Source organism: Colletotrichum chrysophilum (assembly GCF_026319265.1).
Source record: "Colletotrichum chrysophilum strain AFK26 chromosome Unknown scaffold_23, whole genome shotgun sequence".
Lineage (NCBI taxonomy): Eukaryota > Fungi > Ascomycota > Sordariomycetes > Glomerellales > Glomerellaceae > Colletotrichum > Colletotrichum chrysophilum.
The window spans coordinates 4,315-17,175 of NW_026517310.1; the positions used below are offsets into that span (position 1 = coordinate 4,315).

General features: G+C 52.9%; 4 protein-coding genes across 4 annotated transcripts; 1 reads left to right on the plus strand and 3 right to left on the minus strand.

Moving 5' to 3' along the window:
* Positions 1 to 853: 853 nt before the first annotated feature.
* Positions 854 to 4,517, minus strand: COL26b_003912 (uncharacterized protein; the record flags this gene model as incomplete). Its single annotated transcript, XM_053176797.1, has 4 exons — positions 854 to 887; positions 938 to 1,038; positions 1,098 to 4,361; positions 4,425 to 4,517. 4 exons carry the CDS (start codon positions 4,515 to 4,517, stop codon positions 854 to 856), a joined length of 3,492 nt encoding a protein of 1,163 aa, XP_053039119.1.
* Positions 4,518 to 5,864: 1,347 nt separating this feature from the next.
* On the plus strand, positions 5,865 to 6,917 carry COL26b_003913 (uncharacterized protein; the record flags this gene model as incomplete). Its single annotated transcript, XM_053176798.1, has 1 exon — positions 5,865 to 6,917. The coding sequence occupies one exon, from the start codon at positions 5,865 to 5,867 to the stop codon at positions 6,915 to 6,917; it is 1,053 nt and encodes a 350-aa protein (XP_053039120.1).
* Positions 6,918 to 7,232: 315 nt separating this feature from the next.
* On the minus strand, positions 7,233 to 7,807 carry COL26b_003914 (uncharacterized protein; the record flags this gene model as incomplete). The annotated part of the gene is made up of 2 exons (XM_053176799.1): positions 7,233 to 7,275; positions 7,308 to 7,807. 2 exons carry the CDS (start codon positions 7,805 to 7,807, stop codon positions 7,233 to 7,235), a joined length of 543 nt encoding a protein of 180 aa, XP_053039121.1.
* Positions 7,808 to 10,991: 3,184 nt separating this feature from the next.
* COL26b_003915 (uncharacterized protein) lies at positions 10,992 to 11,881 on the minus strand (the record flags this gene model as incomplete). Its single annotated transcript, XM_053176800.1, has 3 exons — positions 10,992 to 11,162; positions 11,218 to 11,358; positions 11,408 to 11,881. The coding sequence occupies 3 exons, from the start codon at positions 11,879 to 11,881 to the stop codon at positions 10,992 to 10,994; spliced, it is 786 nt and encodes a 261-aa protein (XP_053039122.1).
* Positions 11,882 to 12,861: the final 980 nt, after the last annotated feature.

The following is a 12,861-nucleotide window of genomic DNA, read 5'->3' on the forward strand; positions in this document are numbered from 1 at the left end:
CGGCCCCTTCAGCCTCATACGTTACCACTTGGTGACGAGGCGAGAGAGCCTAGCCGCCAAGAGTAAGGAAATCTTCGGCCAGGTCCCAGAGGCCAGCATCGACGAAAAGGTGGAAATGATAACATGGGAACGGCTTCTGGGAAACGAAGTCATCGTAGGACATTGGCAAGAAGTGGGCGGCCCTGTCCCGCACCTTGATGTTTGTGCTCGCTAATGCGGCTGCAGGCTTTGGCCATCATGGCACAGCCAACCCATGCTCCTGCCTCGTTTAAAGAGCTGGCTAAGCTAGTTGACGAGATCTGGTTTCTCTCTGGGGACACTTCCGTTGACCCCTCTTGGTACAGCAAGCGCGCGAGCGTGTCGATGATTTATGCCTCCGCCGAGCTTTTCATGACCAATGACAAATCCGCTGGCTTCAGGGACACCAGAGACTTCCTTCGACGAAGACTCAAAGAGGTCCATGAGGTTGGTGGTATACTTGGCTCCGTAGGGCAGTGGGTTGGTTTTACGGCCAGTGCGGGTGTGAACGTATTGAGGAGCAAAGGGCTCCGAATCTAGAACCAGTCACAAGGGGATTTCTCTTAAGAAACCACTCCACGGCTGGGGTTACTGTACCAAAGCCTACTCACAAACACATCAATTGTACGATATAGAAGGGTACCTCGACAAGCTGGCTTATTAAACTGCCGCGATGCAAGACGCAAATTGAGGCCCAATGTTACAGACTGCCGTTTGATTCAACGCCTCAACGCCAGATCCCGCAAGATCCATTCCTCCCCGCCTTCGCCACAAACCTTGGTCCGTACCGTACGCCCCCAAACGTAGCCATTCAGGCAAGAAAGACCCTGGCGTATCAAACCAAAGTCCGCTGTCGAGGATCGGTCAACCTAGGGCTGGTGTTAGTGTTTTCTTTTTCAACAAGGCTAATCGCACTTACCGAATGACTTTCACATCCTCATCAAGCGATGCCCGTCCTTCGATGGCGTTGGGTGTGATCATGATGTACTGGCGAGATACCGAGCGTCGCGCCGCCTCAATCTGAATGAGAAGCCGAGTTAGCATTGGATGAGGTCTGCAAGCGTACATGGATGACTTACCAGCATCTTTGTGCTGATCGTGCGGTTGACGTTATCCATGAAGACGTCAAACTCGTCAAGACATCTCAGAGGCGAACCCATGGCCTCCCAAATAGCCAGCAGCATGCAAATTGACGAGAAAGACTTCTCGCCGCCTGACAGTGTCTTCGTGCTTCTGCCACCGGTGCCTTTCTTCGTCTCGTCTGGCTCCACGAAAAGCGACAGTCTCTTCTGAGGATGGTCGATCGCAAGCTTGCCTTTGAATCCACGCTCACTGAGGAGATATTGGAAGCAAATGCGTGCTCGCGCCGAGATGTGACGCTGGAACAAACGCCATCGGTTCAACCGGTCTTCCAAGTTGAGCTTTCCTGCGGCCTGCTCCTCCAACTGGCCCTGGTAGAGCTGCTTCGCGGCTTCGTAGGCTGTTTCAGCTCTCGCTGCCCGCTCTTTGATCTCCTCGTCTGAAGCACCCAGCCTCTGAGCCCTCTTCTCTAGTTGCTGGTGTATAGTCGCGTATTTGGCTTCGATGGTCTTGTGTGTTTCGCCCTCGGCGATGTACACACGATTCGGTGCCTTCTCCATAGCTTGGTGAGTGAAGTTGGCCACGGTTTCGGCCTGCTGGTCACGCTTCGACTCAGCTCGTCGTTTGTCTTCAATCGCATTATCGCGGTCCTCGAAGGCGCGATTCTTCTCCATAACGGCAAGCTTCCGTAGGTCTTCGGCTCTCGTAACAGCGAGTTGTAGTTTGTTCAGCTGAGCATCGTAGTCTTTGAGTCTTCTCTTCTCCTCGTCGCTCTTCCTCTTGTATTCCTCCGTCTTCTTGTTTAGTTCTTCTTGTCTCAGCTTCATCTCTCCATACTGAGTGCCTTGGTGGTCTTTTTCCGCTTTGGCCTTCTCCAGCTCCTCTCGAAGACCTACGAGTCTGCCATCGGCTCCTTCGTATTGATCAAGCTCCGCTGAAATACTCTCGATATGGGCCTGAGCCCTGCGCAGCTGCCGCTCCAAAGACTGATTTCCTAATTCCTGGGCATTTAGATTCGCCTTGCATTTGGCCGATGACTGCTCGAGCCGTCGCTGGTTTGTCTCTAGAGACCGCAGCTCACCCCGCAGATGAGCTAATGCCTCTCCTTGAAGTTTGACCTGTGTCTCGTTATCTGACTTCATTCTCGGCATTCTATTGTAAGCGTTGATTGGTGATGTATTCGCGCCCGTCTCTTTGGCCTGGATTCGGAGTCCATGACCGCGCTTGCTGGCACCGTCATGGAACGCAAGACACACTTGCACGTTTGGCGGTGGTGAGTGGTTAAGCATAACATCCTCGGCTTTTTTCCTCTCCTTTATGAGAATGATCCTGTCAATGGAATGGGCGACGATAAGCTGGCTGCGGACCCAGTCATTGTCGAATCGGAGAACGCGGAGAACTGTGTCGAATCTTTCGTCGGGCTCTCTCAGGTTCATATTGGGCGGCAAACGCTTGCCGATGATGATCGGCGGGGTGCGGCCCCAAGTGAAGCGCTGCATCAACCTTGCCAGCCGTTGCTGGTCTCTCTTGTTTGCCACAAGGAAGCTATCCAACGTCGCACCTAGAGTTGTATCTAGAATACCCCCCCACTCAGCTTTGAGGAGCTGAATGTGAGCTCCGATCGGACCAACGGGCTTCTCTTCGAAGCCACTGTCTTGTTCAATGGCTTGAAGAAGAGCAGGAATGCTTCTATCAAAGACAGCATATGCCGATCCTCCGTTTCGCTGGAGGGTCTGCAGGCGCGATTCAGCTGACGAGATTTCTTCTCTCTTCTTATTTATGTCTAGTCTGCCCGCGTTCTCAGTAGACTGAGCTGCTTTGAGCGCATCACGAAGCTCTGGCATGGCGTTGGCACCCTGATCCATTCTCTCCCTGGTGCTGGATTCATCCGACTTGGCGTCGTTCAGCCGTGCTTCGAGTTCTTGTCGGGCACTGCCGGCACCAGCATCCAGTCGCTGTTCTTCTGCTTGGATTTTCTGTTCAGAGTCCTTTACCCATGCCTTTGCATTGCTGTGACGCTGCTGCACATCTCTCAGCTGACGATGTATGTCTGTGACTTGAGCCTTGGCCTCATCAAACTCCGCTCTGGCAGCGGCGACATCTTCATCAATCGTGGTAGCCTCCATCTGTTTCTCATGAAGTGCTGCCTGAGCACGCGCCAGCAGCTCATCGCAGTGAGACAAGGCTTGTGATTTTTGCTCAATCGATGACTCAGCGCCACTGATAATTTCGTCCAGCGAGGCGATTTGATCGTCGCATTGTTGAAGGATATCCTCCTGCTCTGCCACCTGAGACCAATAGAGCTGATTTCGAAGACGACGATACTCCCTCCTCATCTCCTCGTTCCTTTGGGCTATGTCTCTCAGCTTGCGCGCCTCTGAGAATTCACGCTCAGAGCGTCGGACGTGTTCCTCCAGACTTGGAAGTTTGGCCTCATGGCTTTCAAGGATCTCCGTCAGTAGCTTGTAGTCATTGTCGAGTTGTTCGAGTTGGACACCACGGACAAAAAATTTGTACTTCATAGAAGCGGATGAAGAGTTCAAAAACTGACGCGCATTGTCCTGTGAAAGAACATTAAGCGGGTTGTCGACTTGAAAGGCCCAGTATTCGGAGATTTCGTCGACATCGGCCTTCTTCGTAGATATCGTTTTGCCCGTCACACTCTTGAGCTTGAAGCCGCTGGAGCCAGCCCGGGAAAAGTGACGCTCGACTCTGATGGTGTCGCCATATATTTCTGGCCGATAGGCATCGACACCCTGGTTCTTGATTCTGACGATGATGATAGAGTTGTCTCGGCCTTCCTTGATGAAGCTTTTCAGGCTTCCGCCTCGATTTGTTGAACTTGCTTTGCCGCCGAGGCAGAGAGTAAGAGCGGTCAGCACGGCACTTTTTCCGCTTCCATTCTCTCCAACGATGAAGTTGATCAATGGCCCCAGCTCAACAAAGAGACGCTCGTGGCACATGAAGTTGAAACACTCGACACTTTCTATGATGCCGTTCTCGGCGGCGTGGTTCTCGCCGATTCGTTGCGGGCGGCTCTTAATTTTCTGTGTGGCGCGCTGATCATCCTGGTCTTCGTATTGCAAATGCCTAAATCCATCGTCGCGGGCAATTTCGTACTGAGTGCGAGGAGGCGAATCTTGTCTGCCTCGTCCATTCTCGTCTTCGTCTTCGTCTTGGTTGCCAGTGGCCTCGGTATCCAAACTGGAGCTTTCGTCTTCCCGTTTTTCGTGGGTAGAGTAGGATAGTCGGACTCTTTTGGACTGGTCGAAAATGAGAGATTAGCTGCGCTGCGATAATGCTCGAGAATTTTGGGGCTGGCTTACAGACGCGTCTTGGCTAAGATAGGATCGTGCCCGCCGAACATCCAACACTTCCTCCGCCTCTACAGCGGCACGAGATCTTTTGGGAGGAGCCATACTGGAATATGACTGGGTCACACTTGCCTCTGAGGGCGGTATGACAAGTCGGGTGCGGACGTAGCTGGCTGGCGATGATGATTGATATTGTGATGGTGGAATGGCGTGAACAGTCTCGGGCTTTGGGTCGACGCGTGCCGACATACAGGGGGACGCGATCGCGTTAAAGGCCTGGTGGGGTGTCCTGTAAGTAAAGTCACCTGGAGATGGAGAAAGACCGGGAAGAGGAAAAGTGGAGGCGCTGGGGGAATCCGGCCGCCTGCCCTATACGGACCGCCCTCTGAAATGGAAGCCTAAGTCCCTGCAGTAAGGCGACGTGGAGGTATCTAAGACACTGTAGTTTAGTGCACCTATGTGAGGGGGCGGGCAGCTTAGAATCCACCCCACCTTCATGGTGATTACCTTAACCCACCTAACCCAACTTATCTCAACGACGACAACTTCAACGATCGACCACTGATTATCATGGCTGCACATGCTCAAGATGAACAACCCAGTCTTTGCGCCACTCCATATCAACTGTCGGAGAATCGCGTCGAGTATTGCATCTTTTTGATCGATTCGGAGGCCCAAGAAGACTCGCGGGGGCAACTCTCGCTACTAGAGAAGTTGCGCAAAACAGCCCTTCTGCTAGGCACCCACTTGGTTGGTGACTACATATGGCAAAGAGATTCATTAAATCTCGAGGTCACTACCGAGCAAGGTTTGTCCAAACCCTCAAAGATGGAATAATAAAAGAGACGGAAAGAGAGAGAGGATTATGTAGTCAAAATCTAACCAGCCCAACAAGGACTTGCTTTTCTGCGAGGAACATCGGATTATGGCGACTCCGTTGAAGATGAATGGCTGATAGTCTACATCCTCAGGGAGCTATCCAAGTCCGACTCGACGGTATGGATTCGCATCTATGACAGCGACGGCGAGTTCCTCTTGGTAGAGGCGGCAAATGTACTGCCAAAATGGCTGAGTCCCGAGAACGATCAACATCGAGTTTGGATTAACAATGGCCGGCTTTGCATCATCCCTCTTGACCAGAGTTCAACGGTCTCGGATTCACAGCCACTCACTTTGGAAGAAGCTGTGACGACCATCAGAAAAGACTCAGAAGCTCTTGTGCATTCAGAGTTCATCGAGGCGGAAGCGTTCTATCGGCTAGAAAAATACCCCGGCCAGATTTGGAAGTCGATGCATCACTGTCTAGTAAGGATCCCTCGAAGACTGGCGCATGTTCTTCATCAGGCTCCTAGAGCTGTTGCACCGGCCGTGGAGTCATTCTATCTACGTGATGCGTTGGATTTGAGAGCCCTTCTGTCCAAGGCAGATAATCTTCGCTTTCCTCCACACGACATGGTCACCTTGAGCGTAAAGTTGACCAAAGTTTTGTTTGCCCAACTTCGATCTCAACGGTTTGAACCGCCTAAACCGTGGTCAGATGTGCTTGAAAAAGCACAAGGCAATGAGTTGAGTTATGTCGAAATGGGGATGAAGCTTGCCAGCGGATTCGAGATCATGATGAATAACATCAACACCACCAAAAGCCGCGAAGCCAGAGAGGCCAGTATCATTGTAGCGGATCTCGAAGAGGATGGGGAATCAGTCCTTCCGACCGATTACGATATCCAAAATTGGAAAGATTCAGAGAGAGAAGACGATGAATCTTGGCTGGACATCAACTACGAGGACTTTGAACAGGAACTGCAAGGACGCCGTGAAAGTGGAAAAGGCCGTACCGGTTTTGGAGACCCATCAACGCAGGCGGACCTGCGCAAGATCGTGTCACGATTCGAGGCCTTTTTGAACGACGAGAGAGCAGGTCTTGACGGAGCCGAGATTGAAGACATGGACATTGACGACGATGACGACGACGATAACGACGACGACAGCGAAGATGGCAGCGATGAGGAAGACAAGGCAGTCAGCTTTGACGAGGCTGAGTTTTCTCGAATGATGAGGGAAATGATGGGACTAGCTCCAAACAACCAAGGTGAAGCTAGTCCGCCAGCAGGGACGCGAAAGCATCGAGAAGGTTTCCCTGAGGATCCCAGCGACGAAGATCTGCGGGAGCTTGCAGCACAGTTGGAAGCCGAACTTACCGAGCACGGGGCCCTCAGACTAGACGTCTCTGACAACAGCAAAGCGCCGGCGGTCAAAGGCAAAGACAGCCATCCAGCCAATGTGAACGGCCTTGGTACCGCTGTCAAACACAATGGCAGTGACGATGAAGACGACAAGGAAGCTGGGGATGAAGAAATCGATATTGACTACAACCTAGCCAAGAATCTGCTGGAGAGCTTCAAGGGTCAGGCAGGCTTGCCAGGTCCGGCTGGCAACATCCTGGGCATGATGGGGATGCAGCTCCCGCGCGACGAGGCCTACGGCGACGCCAAAAGCAAAAAGTGAAAACGGCAGACAATCGGATCAAAACTTGCCGGGATGAGAGCACAGCCTAGTTTCCTGTGTCGTTCTATGCGCCGCGCGACAGCATCTAGTTCTGTATCACGCGTCATGCTAGTATGTACAACAACCACGGCCGAATAGAGACGGCTGGTTCGTAACGTCATTGACACCCACCCTCCCTAGTCATCTTTTTCACAGCTTTTGGAGCGCTTTGCTGGGCTCGACTCCCCACTTGGTCTTCTTCCCCTCTGATCACCCGCATTGCTAAGTGTGTCCAATTGGGCCAAGATATAGTTCAACTTCTTTCGCGCTTCCAGTTCACGCCCACTGCTGTCCCTGCGCGGCCGGAAGAACTCCCTGGCTATGTGCGTGATTGTGTGGTAGCATTCATACAGAAGAATGCGGATATGGGCGGTGGCCTTGTCTTCGATCATATCCGAAGAGAACGCAGACATGGCGGTGGTGTCTTGGTCTGGCGAAACATCGTTGAAACCTGACAAAAAATCGCTACTGGGGCCATGGCAAAAGTCGACGGCAAACAGAGGGTCTCCAAATACAAAATTGCTCCAGTCCTTCATACCGGTCATAATGATGTTGCTCTGTTGATACGGCGTAGCTCGGTCGTCTCCACCCAGCCCCAACTCACTGCTGCTGTCATCGTCGTCGGTTTCACTCTCGCTGTCGTCAACCACCCGGGATTCGCCTCGCAATTCAAGGTGGTGGCTGCTTGCTAGTGATGGAGGACCCTTCCGACACATTCTTCTCATGACCAAAGTATTGAGGTCCTTGCCGGCGTCTACCGCAACCAAACGCGGTGTCTTGACACTCTCCAGTGTGTACTGGAACTGTTTGAAGTGCTGGCGGATGGAACCATACCCTAGCATGACCTGCATGTCTTCACCATCGCGTAAGACGGCCTCTAGCATAGAGTGGAACGCTGTTGACCAAGACTGAACCCCCCGCGACTCCATCAGTCTGGCATTTAAATCTCTTCTGATCGATTTCGCAGAGTCAAACGGTGGTATAGGTGTCGCAGGTGGGAGGACAGCGAAAGCAGGACCGAAGCGGCCTGTCGGTGAGACCAATCTGCAAAGTTTCCTGTAAAATTGGCCTGTTTGAAAATCAACCGATCTTCTTTCGGGCGAAGAAAGGGGCGGGCTGAGTTCGGGAATCGGGACACCCATCGTGGGTCGTAAGAGATTGAACTCGTGACCTTCTTCGCTAGGTGCATTTGTATGGGCTATGAGCCTCGGAAGGAACATATGCAGATCTTCTGCGCAGTTGGCACTGCTTCCTAAGTCCCCCGCACCTCTGGTTTCAATCTTTCCAGCGTCGAGAATGTCTTCGGGTTCTGGGGTTCGTTCCTGTAGGAGGGGCTTTGCAGTAGTCTTGTTTGCAAGCCAACTCAAGACGGCCGCCTCCGATACGACGGAGGCTCGCTCCGATCGAAGGAGCTTGACCATCGGCGGCGGAGGGGCGACGAGGAAAAGACTCGTTCCGTCGGAGATCTTGACTCCATAGGCGCGCTGGCAATGGACCGAAGACACAGGCTGGACCTGTTGTACTGTGGCCTGGGGCACCAGATGGCTTATAACGGCTTGCATGGGCTTTGTCGCTGGCGGATCGCCGCCGCTGATGCCGAAAGCTGGGACGAGTCTGCCCTACGGGTGGGCTACGGGTGGCAGACGGGAGACTGCAGGTTTGCGACACCTCCTGAGAATGACCTGAAAGGTGAGTCGTATGCAGGGTGAGGGTGAGCTGTAGCTTTGGTGATACCGTGTCGGAGCCATGTGGATGGGGGTGGGTACATTGACCTAGATATAGCAAGCCGTCAAGCCCCAGTGTGTAGACGATGAGGCAGGGGTCACGGCGTGTTATGCAGACTGGCACTGGGTTGGAGATGGGGCACCCGCGAACCCAGAGTTGATGGCTTTGAAAACCTGCGAATAGAGAGACTGCCAATCACATCGGCTTCCAGGCGAGGAGGATGTAGAGAAGTAGGCGCAGCACGTCCACCGGAGTAGAGCGGGAAGATGATGAGCGAACACCTGGACGGAAAACTAGCGAAGGATTGCGAAGCACATGGCGGGACAGGGTGTATAAGCGGTCAGCCTGGCAGGTTGCAACCGAGAATTGTGAAAGTGAGAACTGTGGAAGGGAGTATACGGAACCTGCCCGGAGTGGAGGTGGTTGAAGAACCCTTGCGAAGATGGGGAGTGACAACTTGACGAGGAATAAAGTGACAACTGGGTCACAGAATGAATGTGGCGGAAACAGCTGCTCGGAATGGTATTCTTTGGGGGCGTGTCATTAAGGCTCTGAGCGAACCCAGCGGACCGGCAGCTTTTTCCAGCCAAGTGAGGTAGTCGCCTATAAGGACCACGAAAAGAAATGTATGTTGTATGGTGCTTGAAGCGTGGTCAAGGAGCCATAAGTCTTTTGGGGAGGGCACAAATGCCTTCACGGTGCCCATTTCAACTAATGAGGAGCTGGGACAGGCGAGCAGCAATGATCACCTAGCCGCGTAGGGTAAGTGGACTGTCCCGGTGAAGGGCGAGGCGTCACGCAAGGACAGACATTAGGGCCATGAGGCGTTCAATCAGCACCCAGAAGAACTGCGGATAAGCGAGAGAGACAACGCTAAGGATGCCCTGGACCCAAGCAAACTGTGTAGGCGGGCATCCAGTTTCTAACCCAGGCGAAAGGAAGCGGATCGAAATTGCTCTCTTTCTTGGGAGGCAAGAGCCAGCAGGCGAGAAAGTCATTTACGAATCACCAAAAACATATAGTATAGCTGCCCTCGGGTGCTACTTTGGGTCAACCCAAGCGAAAACGCATCGCAGCGGGGAACGGTGCCATGTCGCTGAGAGATGAGGGCAAGGGGGAGGAGACCAATCTAGTAAGACGGATCAAACCGCGAGAGGGGGAAAGCTCCCAAGCTCTGTTGATGTCGTCAGGCGAAGTTGAAGACTAACACGATGCTGTAAGGATATCAGAAGGCAGACGAGTGGTCAATGAGATGGATGTTGGCGAAGAAGGGATCTATCCGCCCCGCCTGGAATCCAAATCAGATCCACCATAACCCCAGATCCTGGTTAGTCTGTGCATCGAGAAGCGAGCCGGGAATCTGGTGATTGGACACTTCTCAAGCGAGCCGGATGGGCGTGTTCGGATTCCGCTCACGGGTCTGACTCTGGCGTCGTCTTCCAGGCGCCTGAATTAGTCGGCCGTCGGGTCCTTCCCTCATTCTTTCTCCTTGACCAGCTGTTTTGGAATGGTTAGAGTTGTTTGTTTGCCAGAGTCTCGTCCATCTTCTCCTATTGTCTTCGAACATGGTTGGAAATTGATGCATTGCAGCAAAGCTAAGTTTAAGGACATTTAGTATGAGGTAGACGACGTACTACGTGTTGACATTTTAGGCGTGGCTGGCTCTCCTCGTCAAAGAGGAGCGTCCTATACCGTGTTACGGCCCAATCCCGGCCTTTCTAGTCCGATCCGCCCCCGTCCCTTGCTTGGCTGCGTAGAAGCTCCTCAGAACTTGGGGAACTGCTGACGGCTCTGGAGACTCGTCAAATTTATCGCAATAGGGCTTAGCGCCGCAATGGGGGCTCCACTAAGCCGCACACCCCAACTTTACCTACCTCTACATAGGTAGTAATCTCATCCTCTGGGGTCCGTTCTTCAGAAACAGCTCTCCTTACACAACGTGCCACCCACCGGTGTCCTTATCCGTACATGAACATGACAAGCCAATACGATAGAATTGAAGCTTTGAACCTTCCAAAACGAGGGGACCCAAAGGTCGGGTGCACCGACGGGTGCCGCCGCAGGTCCTGGCGTGAGGACGGCGAGTGAGATGCCCGCATTTCGTACCACCCATCTCGCCTAAGCTGCTTCATTCCACGTCTTCGGCTAAGTCCGATGCCTTGATTACTCGCAACCTGCCCCAGCACGTCCTGTACACAGGAGGTGAGGGGTAAAACCATTACAAGTACGGATAGGACCCTTACTTTTGCCCTGAAGCGGCTGTAAATGCACCCCCCCCCCCCTTTCCGGCCTGCTGCTCGACCAGCTTGTTCATGCTGCCTCGCTCATGATATCTTCCTCGGGTTTTTTCTCTGTCTCGACGGGTGATGACTTGGGCTTTGCACCCTTTGCACCCGGCGACGCTTTGTACATCTCGTTAATGTTGAGCTTCCTGAGCCCATCCCAGTCACTGCCGTTGATAACGCTCATGCCGCAGTAGCTCTATGAACGGTGTCAGTCCAGCCTGCGTAACTCAATCTCTGGCCATTACTCTCACCTGGAAGATATCAACAAGTATCACCCTATCCGGGTTGCTGAGATTGACTTTGTGTCTCTGGTCGATAGTACTGGCAATTTGCTTGATAAGGTCGTCACGCTCGATGGAGCTGTTGCTGCGTATGGAGGGCCGAATTGCATACTGTCCATCAATGAGTCAAGTCATCCATCAGGCTGGGCGCAAAACTGACCGTGTACGCGTGCTTCGCATCCGATTTGATTTCTGGCCCGGTCTCGTTTCCATCCGCTCCCGCCACATCGTTCTTGACTCCCACTTCATTCTCTATGGCTGTCTCGCTCGCTGTCAAACTGAACCAAGGCGCGAGAGCCTTTCGTGCCGTCCTTACTACACCATTCTCTGAGGCCTTGTCCAGAGCACTCACAGGTGTCAACCTATTGATGTACTTGGTCTTGCGCTCTTTCAAATCTGGACAAGCGCCTGCATCTCGACAGATGCGACGACACAGCTCAACTGGTTCAACGGGGTCTCGTGTTTTCATGAAGAAGACACACTCAATACCAGCGCGGATAGCCTTAAAGTTCCGTCTGGAATCTTTACGGTTGACAGAGCTCATACCGACAAGCTCTTTCTTGATGGATGATTCAATGTCCTCGTCCTCGTCACCAGACTCGATGTACTCGCCGGGTGGAGCAAGTCCATACATGGTTTTGCCATATTCGTCACAAATGAAGTTGAACTCACGGATGGCTTTACTATCCATCCCTCGGGCGAAAGTGACCCATACACCCTGATCGCCCACCTCTAGTGAAGCGTCTCTGTCCTGGAGATTGGCAACCTTGGCCTTTTGGTGAGGAGTTTGCCATGCTCCCGTGCCGCGACCGCCCTACCATTTGTCAGTCAGAACTTCGTTACCAACGGATGGAGCAGAGCCTATTCATATTCAGGTCGGCATGGCCAGGGTTTTTTTGCTCTCGCAAGTTGCAACTTGCCTTGCTTCGTTTCGAAGGATGGGACTTTTCGCACCCGGAGCTGGGTTGCTTTCTTTTCGTTGCGTCGGAGGTCATGGCAGCTATTGGTGAGACGACGTCGAAGTGTGAGTCCTCGACACTTCGTCCGTGGGGGCGTGGCTGCTTGCTTGGTGGCCAAACGCAGTCTACTTTGCTGGTTGGATGAGAATTTAGGATGGTGCCGCGGCCAGAAAAGAACTGTGAACCGGAGTCAGACGGTATGGCCCACTTATCGGCGCTTAGGAGGCACCTACCTAGGCACCAACCTAAGGTATCCCCACTCTAGGTAGGTACAGAGTATCTTACCCTCAACACTATTATTACTCACAGTCTGGCTGCACGGTCGGGAATCATCATGCAATCGGTCGTACATACATCAGCCATCCCCACCCGACCAGCCATCGTATCAACGCATCGAGGAAGGGCGGACGACGGGACGACGAAGTCCGGCTAGGGGATGTCGATCATCTCTCTGCGGCACGCCAAAATCATGAATGCTTGATTCCTGTGGCTTTTCGACAGTAAAACAGACGTGTGCTCCGAGCTGCTGCTTAATAACATGCATTGGAGCTCTACATCTACTCTAACTAGTAACCAATCTTGCGCCGTCTACCTTTATGTGTGCTAATTCAGGTTCCTGCGCCATCCGAATTTTGCCAAAATAAGGCCCCCTGAC